This window comes from Arachis hypogaea, chromosome 20 (assembly GCF_003086295.3).
Source record: "Arachis hypogaea cultivar Tifrunner chromosome 20, arahy.Tifrunner.gnm2.J5K5, whole genome shotgun sequence".
In the NCBI taxonomy this organism is placed as follows: domain Eukaryota; kingdom Viridiplantae; phylum Streptophyta; class Magnoliopsida; order Fabales; family Fabaceae; genus Arachis; species Arachis hypogaea.
The window spans coordinates 42,849,142-42,861,493 of record NC_092055.1 but is presented as its reverse complement, the minus strand read 5'-3'; the positions used below and the strand labels follow the sequence as shown (position 1 = coordinate 42,861,493).

Sequence of the window (12,352 nt, the reverse complement as noted above, 5' to 3'; positions counted from 1 at the left end):
TACATAGGACATCGTTTGATTATATTAAATACAAAAATATCAAATGATTTTAACTTTGAATTTCTTGTAAAATAATCTATTATTATTATTATTATTATTATTATTATTATTATTATTATTATTATTATTATTGAGTGACTATATATATATAAGAATTTAATGAATAAATTTATTATTATTTTTGTCTAAAAAATATAAAAAAAATATAGTACAATATTATTGTGCAATTAATAATAATAATAATTTTATTAATTTTGGACGGGGGACTATTATGTCTAACAAAGAGAAAGTTGGGGATTGATTTGTACATTAGTTTTTCTTGGGGACTAAAATGTCCGTTTTTAAAATCTTTGGGGACTGATTTGGGTAATTATTCTGCCGGAAAATGAATTGGGGACTGATTTGTCTGCCGGAATAAAACCTTGGGGACTGATCCGTGTATTAATTTTTCTTGGGGACTAAAATGTCCGATTCTAAAATCCTCAGGGACTGATTTGGGTAATTACTCATAAATTAAATACAAAAAAGAACATATTATAAAAGTTTAATTTTCTTTCACTTTTTCTATACGAAAATTTTAAAAAAATGATAAAAATTATAATTATAAAAAATTAATAAAAATAATAAAAAATAAATTGTATCATTTGATTAGTATTTTTATATCTATATTTTATTTGTCAAATATAATTTTATATTTCTCTGTCTCTGTTTTTTATCTCTCATTCCTATAAAAAAAATGCAGTTTTAAGGGTTTAATCGTCACATAAATTAAATTGAAGGATGCCATATTGTTAGTATGAGTCTTGTTCATACCCTGATCCAAAACATAAGCCAGGCCCAATCAAGCTAAGGGGCCAAATCCAAAAGGTTGGCCTTCACTGACTATCCGACCTCCACTAAGAAGTCGGAGTCAACACCAGCAAGCAGTTAGCACTTATCCAAGTGAATCACTGCCTCCTTAAATCTCTCACCCACTTCTAGAAGAGAGATCCCAACAACCCTAAAATAAAGAGACGGTTATCCACCATCAGAAGTGAAACTACTTCAGCAGTGGTTATTGGTTCCTTCCCTATAAATACACTAACACCCTCAGGTAAACTTAAGTTCCAATATTCTGAACCTGCTTAACCCCTTACTGCCTTAGGCTTCGGAGTGTCTTCGCAGGTACCCCTCTTTTTCTTCAAAGCACACAACTCGAACGGCGGCTCCCAGATAGGAACAAGTCGGAGGCCACCTTCCTTCAACGTTTGGGCCTTCCATTCGAGCCCAATCATCCAGTTCTAGGTAAGTCCCGGAACATTGGCATCATTGCCGGAGATTCGGAGATCAACGTAATATGGCGGACAACCAACATGAAGACGGACACACTGCATCTGAGTCCGATCCAGAGCATCAGGACATAGTCAACAACGACCGAGCGATAATATCTCTACAAGGAGCGAAAGGACTACATGCTGAGGGCCCTTCGAATACCTAGGGACCGAACAAAATCTCCTCGGAAGTTCATCAGCCCGGAAAGGATGGGCAACCTCACTCCAGTGACCTAATGAGGCTATTACATGGCCACCAGGGTCGACCCGAGCAACTAGAACAAGAGTTGGAATGATAGGGTGAAGCGGAGCGAGGCCTCAGGAGAGAGATCGAGCAACGAAGAGAGCTTGAAGAAAAGATCTCGAAGCTGAAATCCAACCTCCGAAGTAGGGATTCCCGCAGAGATTGAGCAGATACTCCGTTAGGGGAAGAAGACCCATTTATTGAGGACATCATGAGGGCTAAAGTTCCCAGAATCTTTAAAAGACGGGACGACTAACCGAAGCATCACCTCAGCAATTTCAAAAGTCGGATGTACCTAGCCGATGAATCGGACGCCACTCGCTGTAAGGCCTTTCCGACAACTTTAACAAAGGCGGCGATGAAGTGGTTTGATGGCCTTCCCCCAGGTCGGTGACCAGCCTCGCGCGATTTTCAATTCAAAAAGACAAGGTCAAGCACGCCCCTAGCCTCCTAGGAGTCAAACAGGAGGTCGGAGAACCCTGAGAGACTACATGGAAAGGTTTAATAAGGCGTGCTTAGAAATTCAAGACCTTCCCACTGAGGCAGTAATAATGAGTCTCGTTAATGGACTTCGAGAATGACCCTTCTCCCAGTCCATCTCAAAGAGACACCCGACTTCTTTGAGTGATGTACAAGAACGAGCTGAGAAGTATATCAATATGGAAGAGAACGCCAGGTTACGAGAATCAAGTTGACAGCTGGGGCACCCTCACCAATCAAAAGAAAAGAAGAAGGAGCCCAAGAAAAAGGAAGAAGTCGGGACTAAGAGGCCCAGAAGATACCACTCCTACAATCCTTTACGAGTATCTCTCGTCGACGTTCACAGGAAAATTTGTCATATTGAAAAGCTTCCTCCCTCACGACCTATTAAGAACAAAAAGGGAAAAGCCGTAATGAATACTGTGAATATCACAAGTTGTATGGACACTCCACTAATGATTGCTACGACCTAAAAAATGTGATAGAAAAGCTGGCCAGGGAAGGTCGGCTAGACAGATATCTTATGGAAAGGTCGGACAATCATGGAAAAAGAAAAAGAGATGATGAAGGTCATGAACGAAGAAGTTCGCCTCTGCAGACCCCAGAACAACATATCCATACGATATCGGAAGGATTTTCAGGAGGAGGGTTGACCCAATCATCTCAAAAAAGGCATTTGAAGGAAGTCTACCAAGTCGGAAATGAAAGGCCCGACCTCCCAACTATTTCTTTTACCAAAGAGGGCGGGCAAGGTATTATGCCCGGGCATGACGACCCGGTAGTAATCACTATGATACTCGCCAACACTCATCTGCATAGAACCCTGGTGGATCAAGGGAGCTCAGCTGACATCTTGTTCAAACCAGTATTTGACAAGTTGGGATTGGACAAGAAGGGGCTAAGGGCCTACCCTGACACTCTCTTCGAACTAAGGGACACTCCCATCAAGCCACTAGGCTTTATGCCCCTGCATACAACTTTTGGAAAGGGGACAAAATCCAAGACTCTAAGCATCGACTTCATTATCGTCGATATAGCCTCTGCCTATAATGCCCTGATAGGTAGAACAACCATAAATCGGCTTGGAGAAGTGGTTTCTACCCCTTATCTTTGTATGAAGTTCCCAACACCAGAAGGAATCGCTACCATCAGATGAGACCAGAAATTGGCGAGAAAGTGTTACAATGAAAGTCTGAACCTAAGAGGTAAAGGAAAAGAAGTCAATACCGTCGAGCTCGGGGGAGTCCGAGCTAAAGAAGAATTACGGCCACAGCCCGGAGGAACGGCCGAAGAGATACAGATCGGGAAAGAGATTGGGAAGAACACCAACATAGGAGCCAATTTAGCAGAAGATTTGAAGCAGAAGCTGGTACAGCTCCTACAAGAGAATTCCGATCTCTTCGCCTGGAGAGCTTCTGACATGCCTGGGATAGATTCCGAACTCATGTCACATAAATTGGCTGTTCATCCGGGATCCCGACTTGTCCAGCAAAGAAGAAGGAAGCTAGGACCTGAGCGGGCTCAAGTGGTCGAAGAACAAGTGCAAACCCTGATAGAAGCAGACGTTATTAGAGAAGTCAAGTGTCCGGCCTGGCTGGCAAACGTGGTGTTGGTAAAAAAGCAAAATGACAAATGGAGGATGTGTGTTGACTACACCGATCTCAACAAGGTGTGTCCTAAAGACCCATATCCTCTACCCAATATTGATACCCTAGTAGACTCTAGCTTAGGATATCAATATTTCTCATTCATGGATACCTACTCAGGATATAATCACATCCCAATGTATAAACCCGACCAAGAGAAGACATCGTTTGTCACGCCCAGAGCGAACTATTGCTACGTGGTCATACCATTTGGGTTAAAAAAGGCGGGGGCCACTGAAAGAGCGAAACTCTCGCGCGATCTAGAATTTTCTAAAAATAAATTCCCATTGTAAGTATAGCTTCTAGACCGACAAGAATTTCTTCCTTACAAAAGTTTTGTGTCACTTAAGCAAACCCAATAAAATTGATAACCGAGTATTTAAACCTTGGGTCGTCTTCTCAAGGAACTGCAGGGAGATGTTCTTATTATTAGTTATGGAAAACAGTGTTTTTGGGTTTTAAAAGGTTTGAACAAGGGAAATAAATTGCAGGAATTAATAAATTAATAACTAATAAAACTCTTGGCAAGGTATGAAAATTTGGAAGTCCTATCCTAGTTATCCTTATCGATGGTGATGAGAATTGAGTTTTAATCCCACTTAGTTAACCTTTACTAAAGCAAAAGAAAGTCAAGTGGACTAATTAGTTTGATCCTCAAGTCCTAGCCAACTCCTAAGAAAGGACTAGAGTTATCGGAATTCAATTCAATTAGCAAAAATAACAATTATCAATCACGATGAGTTTGATAACTCAAGAGTCTCCAATTAATCAATTAAAGCCAAGAATATAAAAAAACTAAATAAGAATCATAAATCTGAAAATACCTCAATTTATATTAAATAAAGAAAATCCTAACATAAATGGTTCGTAATCCAATTTGGCAACATAAGTAATCAACAAACAAAAGCATTAAAGTATCTGAAAGCAGAAGAGAAATATAAAGTAAAAGGAATATTGAACCTGAGAGGAGGTTGAAATCCTAAATCCTTTAAGAGGAATCCTAATCCTAAAACCTAAGAGAGTTAATGAATGGATGCATTCCCCCAGTTTATAACCTCTAATCTGTGTTTTCTGGACTGGGATCTGGGCCAAAAGGGTTTCAGAAATTGCTGGGGGCATTTTCTGCAGTTTCTGCACGTGGCATCTGTCACGCGTCCGCGTGGGTCACGCGGTCGCGTCATCTCGGATTTTTCCTTGTCATGCATTCGCTTCGGTCACGCGTACGCTTCAATTGCGTTTTGCTCAAGGCACGCATCCACGTCAGTCACGCGTTCGCGTCGCTGTCTTTTCACGCTAGGCACGCGGCCGCGTCGTCCATGCGTTCGCGTCGCTGCCCTTTTCTTCAAAACTCCATTTCCGTGTTTTCCTTCCATTTTTGTATGTTTCCTTTCTGTCCTCTAAGTCATTCCTGCCTTGGGAGATCTGAAAATACTTAACACACAAATCACGGCATCGAATGGTAATAAAGGGTAATTAAATTTAATATTTTTAAAGCATAGGAAACATGTTTTTCACATATTTCACATAATAAGGAAGGGAAAGTAAAACCATGCAATTCACATGAATAAGTGGGTGAATGATTTAATAAATCACTTAAATTGAGCACAAAATACATCATAAAATATGGGTTTATCAGCCACATATCAAAGACTAATGAATAAGGTGTTTGCACCTCACTTGGGAGAACTAATGGAGGTATATGTGGACAACATGTTGGTAAAGACCAAGGATGACACCTGCTTCCTGAGCGACCTCACGCAAGTCTTCAACACCATAAGAATGCATGAGATGAGACTAAATCCCGATAAAGGCACCTTTGCAATGGAGGCGGAAAAATTTCTAGGATTCATGCTGATACAAAGGGGGATTGAAGCTAACCCCGATAAATGTAGAACGGTTTTGGAAATGAAGAGCCCGACCTGTTTAAAGGAAGTCCAGCAGCTGAACGGCCGACTTGCAACTCTATTCAGGTTTTTGGCAGGATTAGCATTAAAATCCTTACCACTTTTTGCCCTACTAAGAAAAGGATGCCAGTTCGAATGGACTTCTGAATACGAAGAAGCCTTTCAAGAGTTCAAAAGGTTTCTAAGCCAACCTCCAATTCTTACCCTGCCAATAGCAAGGGAAGAACTTGTGTTATATATAGCTGTCGCCGAGAAGGCCGTGCCGTCAGCATTAATACGGGAAGATAAGGTCGGGTAGCATCCTGTCTACTTCACATGTGAGGTGCTATAAGGACCTGAACTAAGGTATAAAAAACTTGATAAGTTCGCATGGGCCTTAGTTGTGGCATCTACAAGGCTTCGGCCTTACTTTCAAACTCATACTATAAGAGTTCTGACGAACCATCCCATGAAGCAAATCCTTCAGAAAATGGATGTTACGGGCAGAATGGTTCAATGGGCTATTGAATTATCTGAGTTCGACTTAAAATACGAAACTTGGACAGTTGTCAAAGCCCAATGCCTCACCGACTTCGTGGCCAAATACGCAGGAGATCAAGAGGAGGCCTCTGCAATGTGGGAACTGTATGTGGATGGCTCTTCCAACAAAGTTGGAAGTGGTGCAGGCATAATACTGGTTAATCAAAAAGGAACTCAAAGAGAGGTTTGAATTTTGAATTTTCGACCTCCAATAATCAGGCAGAATATGAAGCCCTGATTGCCGGGCTAAAGTTAGCTAAAGAGGTTGAAGCGACCAAAGTAATAGCCTTCAGTGACTCTCAAGTCGTGATTTCCTAGGTTAATGGAGAATACCAAGCAAAAAATCCCAACATGAAGAGGTACTTGGAAAGAATGCTCAAGCTTCTTAGGCAATTCCTCGAAACTGAAGTCAAACACATAACAAGGGAGCTCAATAGCAGAGCCGATGCCCTTTCCAAACTGGCAAGTACCAAGATAGGAGGAAACAATAGAAGTCTGATACAAGAAACTCTCCAGGAGTCCTCGGTCACAAAGGTGGATAAGAGATACACAATGGAAGACGGCAGAAGTCCTGGAAGAGATACACAATGGCGTCTGCTGAAACCATCTCAGAGCCAGATCCCTAGCTATGAAAGTAATCCGAGCTGGGTTCTTCTGGCCAACTCTACAAAAAGATGCCACCGACTTTGCGAAAAAGTGTCAACCTTGTCAGATACATGAAAACTTCCACGACGCTCCCCCAGAAGAACTCATTAGCGTGACTTCTTCGTGGCCTTTCGCAAAGTGGGGATTAGATCTACTTGGACCTTTCCCACAAGCACCAGGACAAGTAAAGTTCCTTATTGTGCAAGTAGACTACTTTACTAAGTGGATAGAAACAGAGCCATTAGCTACTATTACGGCACAAAGAAGTCAAAAATACTTGTACAGAAACATTATCACCCGATTTGGAGTCCCACACTCCATCATAAATGATAATGGTACACAATTTACTGATTCTACATTCAGAAGCTTGGTGGCTAGCATGAAAATCAAGCATCAATTTACCTCGGTCGAGCATCCCCAAGCGAACGGACAAGCAGAGGCAGCCAATAAAGTTATATTGGCAGGGTTAAAGAAAAGACTTAAGAAGCTAAGGGAGCTTGGGCTGAAGAGCTTCCTCAGGTATTATGGGCCTATCGAACCACACCTCATTCAATTACTGGTGAAATACCTTTCCGACTTGCTTATGGCATTGAACCCATGATCCCCATAGAGGTCAATGAGCAAAGCCCAAGGGTGAGATTTTACAATGAGGTCGAAAACGTCCAAGCACACAAAGAGGAACTCGAATTACTCCTAGAAGTCCGAGAACAAGCCCAGATAAGAGAAGCAGCGATAAAACAAAGGATAACGATAAGGTAAAACCAAAAGGTCATTGGAAGAAGCTTCGCCTCAGACGACTTAGTGCTCATCCGAAATGACATCGGAGTGAACAAGTCGAGAGAAGGAAAACTTGCTGCAAACTGGAAAGGACCCTACAAGATAGTTGAGGTCTTGGGAAAAGGCTACTATAAAGTGTCCGATCTAGGAGGATCCGAGCTTCCAAGATCATGGCACGCTTGCAATATGAAGAGATATTACAGCTAGAAGCGAACCTCGCTCCCTGATGTACTCTTTTTCCCGACTCCATGATTTTTTTCCAAAAAAGGTTTTCCTGGAGGGAGTTTTAACGAGGCATCAAAGCAAGGGCTAGGGGCAGAAAATTCAACCCCTTAGTAGCAAAAGCACCCTTGTAAAAGCCACAGCGCATTAGTAATAATATCTCACTTTTAACTCTTTATCTTTCTCTTTAGAAATTCTATTATTACTCTACGACACACATTGACTTAAGCTCGAAAAAACGCAAAAATTCGTTGACCGGCCTAACATGGTCGGCTAGATAAAGCGACGGGGTACAAGTCGGTGTAAAGAGGTTATAAAAGTTAATCATAAAAAACTCAGAAACAATATAGCTAATGACTTATAAGTCAGAAAGCCCGAGCAGAACTTAATGCATCGCAAGACTAAGTTATGAAAACGGTTTAATAAGCACAGCGAAGTTGAAACGTAGGCGAATAAAGTAATGGAAAGCGAGAAATACGAAAGCCCGGTTAAAGGTCAAAGGCGGCAGCATTCCCATAGGAATCTAATCAAAGTTGAGATTACTTAACAAAAAGTTTCTCAGAAGCCACAGTCAAACTATCTTAGAAAATTTTTTCAAAGCTTCACGAAACTAAGGTACAAAAAAGGTTTTCTCTATGAAAAGCCTTAAACCATTCAACAAAAGTTTCAAGTAAACTGTAAACAAACCATCACCACATGAATAATAAAGCAACTACTTTGTTAACGACCCTATCCAAAAAGGACCAAACGAAACAAAAATTGTCGTTAAAGATCCTATAAAAAGGACCAAGTGTTAAGGAACCACCAACAAAAACATACAAATAAATAAAAAGAGTTCATAAAAAGGACCCACAAGTCGAGCCTTTAAAAATATCATCACTTGGGACCAAGAAGAGGGCTCGAGTCACTGGCAGGAGAGGAGGTCGATTCGGCCGCGAAAGTAGGAGGGGTCAAAGGGATCTCTTCGACGTCATGAGTTAGAGTCACACCAGGAGCAGTTGAAGAAGTCGGCATATCAACCTCACGAGGAGGGGATTCAATGATGCGTTGCCCGGCTGTCTTCAACTCGGAGTCAGTCTTAGGACGAGGAGGAGAAACTATCTCTCCATTAACGACAACCTTGTCAGGGTGAAGAGGGGATAGATCCAAGTCAGGAGCAATAACTCTGACTTGTTGCTTCAGCACCCTAAACACCTCTTCAGTACCCTCAACAATGGAGTCCTCCAACTCCTGGTAGCTCTCCTGAAGCTGCTCAACCTCCTTTTTCAAATCAAGATTGGCCGAAAAGATCCTAACATAGTTCTGTTCAGCTTTCTCCTTTAGACCCTCAGCCATTACACACTGGCCCATCAATTTTTTCTCCCTCTCCCGGGTCTGGATAAGCTCTTCCTTCAGCCAATTGTTCTCCTCCTGCAACCTTCTTTCTTCTTCCTGATACATGACAATCCTCCCTTGAAGATTTTCTAAAGATTGTTGGGTAGCACTCAAGAGAGTCTTGTCAAAAATATCAAGGAGAGAGGTGCAGACCCAAGCAGTTCGAATTTTCCCTTGGATTAAAATTTGAAGATGATTTCGGATAGCAACATCATCCATAGCAATTTGGCTGTATGGGAGGATGTGCTTCCTAGTAAACTTTGGCCCATCAAAGCCGGCATCCCCAACACTAGAGGCTCCGGCTTCCGAGGTTTTTCATTTTTTCTTTTCAAGTTCCGAGGTGGATTGAATTGGGGGAGGAGGAGGAAGGGGAGGAGGAGTAAGAATAGGATTTACCAAGATTGGCCAAGAAGAAGAGGTCCCCAAACCAGACCCATGAAGAAGAGGAGTAGCAGAAGCCCTGAGTTCCTGTGCAGCAGCTCGGGAGTGGGCATTTCTCTTAGCCTCTTGTACCTTGTTGTAAGCCGCCCTCGATCCGCTTTTCATTTTTTCTGAAAGAAAAAATAAAAATGATTAGCACCCAAGTTAGAAATAAAGTAAATAGATTAATACAAGTCGGAAGTAATCAAATTCGACTACCAACAAGTGACTACCTAGCTTGGTCCTGACGTAGCTCAGAGATCCAAGAAAAAAATTTTTGGTGTCCAGGTTTGGAGCCTGCCCCTAGGCCTCTCGAAAAAAGTCAACTACAGCCTCCTTTACCTCCTCCAAGTCTACTAGACCATATTTTTTCACAGAGGCTGTTTCTACCCAATATAGAGAAAATCGGGGCTCATTGTTCTCGTTTAGAAAAAAGGGTGATGACCCTCGCTAGATTGGACCTTGAAGAAAAAATTCTTGAAGTCATGAAAGAATTCATCAAAAATGGAAAAAACTTTATGGCCTTGAATAGCTCGGGAATAAACCCATTGTTGTTTGTTCTTAGCACTAAAAGGTTTGGTCAGATGGAAAAGATAGATGATCTTTAAGGAAATTGGAAAGTCAAGTCCTTGGCTGACAAGTTGATAAATTTTGAGAAAACCCCAAGAATTAGGATGGAGTTGGATAGGAGCTACTCTACAATGGGACAAAACTTCTATTTTAAAGTCGGAAAAAGGCAGGGTAACCCCAAGACGGGTAAAAAGACATCATACATGAAAATAAAGTGGGGGTCAGTGTCGTTAATTCTCCTACAACAAACTCAGTCCTCAGGATCTGGGCCACTAGCTCATATTTGGATTTATCACTATCAAGGCTACAGACCCTATGGTGTTTTCTAAGCTCGGTTATGAAAACGGTATCTACTATTGGGTGTTCAGATAGCACAAAGGAGTCTACCCGTTGCAATAAGGGCTCAGGGACACAGGAAGACATTTTTTCAGAAAATGCAAAATGTACGTCAAAGTGATAACACCTACATTATGCAAAAAGAAACCATCAAAAGCCAGTCCACAGCAAAGCAGTTCTTTTCAAACAAAAGTCAAGAGCAGCCAATAATCACAACCAAAAAGACTCTCGCAAAAAAGAAAATACAAAATCTTGTTACTACGAATAGTAAATATATCACAAAGAAATATCACTCCCAAAAGCATACAGAAGAAACAGAAAATACTGTAAAAAGCGAAAGGAAAATACAAAGAACTAACCTTTGTGAAGAAGAAGATAAAGAGGCAAACACTCCAGAACACCAGCAGACGAAAGCGCAAGGGATTTGAGTTAGAACAGAAAGGAAGCGTCGAAAACGAAAGAAAAGAAAGAAGGAGGGAAAGGTATTTATAAGATACCAGGGGCATAATCGTAAAACAGTTCAGTCATTAAAAGAACGCGTCGTTACCAATGTAACCGTCCCTCCCCCCCCCCACCCCCCACGTGTAAATGCAAAAACCAAACGGACGCGACGTTTGATTAGATGCGACGATTGAAAAATTCAAAATCACGTCGGTTTCAAAATTAAAAGCACGTCAGTTTTCCGACTTGAACGAAAATACCGACTTAAGCGTCCCCGAGCTCAATTAATACTCGAATCCAACTCGTAACTAAGAGATCGGACTCGAGTAGGGGCACTGTTCATACCCTACCCCAAAACATAAGCCAGGCCTAATCAAGGCAAGAGGCCCAATCCAAAAGGTTGGCCTTCACTGACTATCCGACCTCCACTAAGAAGTTGGGGTCGACACCAGCAAGCAGTCATCACTTATCTAAGTGAATAACTGCCTCTTAAATCTCTCACCCACTTTTAGAAGAGAGATCCCAACAACCCTAAGATAAAGGGGCGGTTATCCACTATTAGAAGTGGAACTAATTCAGCGGTGATTATTGGTTCCTTCCCTATAAATACACTGACACCCTCAGGTAAACTTAAGTTCCAATATTCTGAACCTACTTAACCTCTTGCTGACTTAGACATCAGAGTGTCTTCGCAGGTACCACCACCCCTCCTTTTTCTTCAAAGCACACAACTCGGACGGTGGCTCCCAGACAGGAACAAGTTGGAGGCCACCTTCCTTCAACGTTTGGGCATTCCATTCGAGCCCAATCATCCGGTTCTAGGTAAACTCCGAAACAAGTCTATATGCTAATAATCATTTTTTTTTTGCGCTTCCAAACTTAAAGAAAGACCTATTGTAGAAAGATAGGTGAGCTTTCTGAAAATTAACTAGTAATTAAAGGTTTAAAAAAAAGGCGAAAAATCAAACACCGTAAACTTTAAATATAAGCATATAAAATATAATAAATAAAAAACTAAAATTTATTTAATTAACAAAAAATTCAATACTCTTTGCTTAATAAAGAGTGTATAAACTATAAAGGATAACATAATTAGTAAAGAAGGTCTCAACCATTTTATCAAGCATGAAACCTTGATAGCATGAATTAATAATGATGATATTATTATTATTATTAGGTTTAATTACTCTGTTGACCCTATAATTTTGCAAAATTTTCAATTAGATTCCTATACTTTTTTTCCTTTTAATTTAGTTCTTGCACGAATTAGGTTCCACTTGACAATAATTGGTTTAATTATATAGAGACCCAACTAAAAAAAAAAAAATTAGTGCAGAGACCCAAATAAAAGGAAAAAAAAAAGTATAAGAACCCAATTAAAAAAAAATGGTACAATGACTCAATTAAAAGGAAAAAAAAAATATAAGAACCTAATTAAAAATTTTGCAAAACTCCAGAGACCAA

The 12,352-nt window shown here is 40.8% G+C and overlaps 1 protein-coding gene across 1 annotated transcript; it reads left to right on the top strand.

Annotated features, from left to right (window-relative positions):
* The first annotated feature begins 2,824 nt into the window (after positions 1 to 2,824).
* Positions 2,825 to 3,190, top strand: LOC140183049 (uncharacterized). The gene has a single exon (XM_072231050.1). It carries the CDS (start codon positions 2,825 to 2,827, stop codon positions 3,188 to 3,190), a length of 366 nt encoding a protein of 121 aa, XP_072087151.1.
* Positions 3,191 to 12,352: the final 9,162 nt, after the last annotated feature.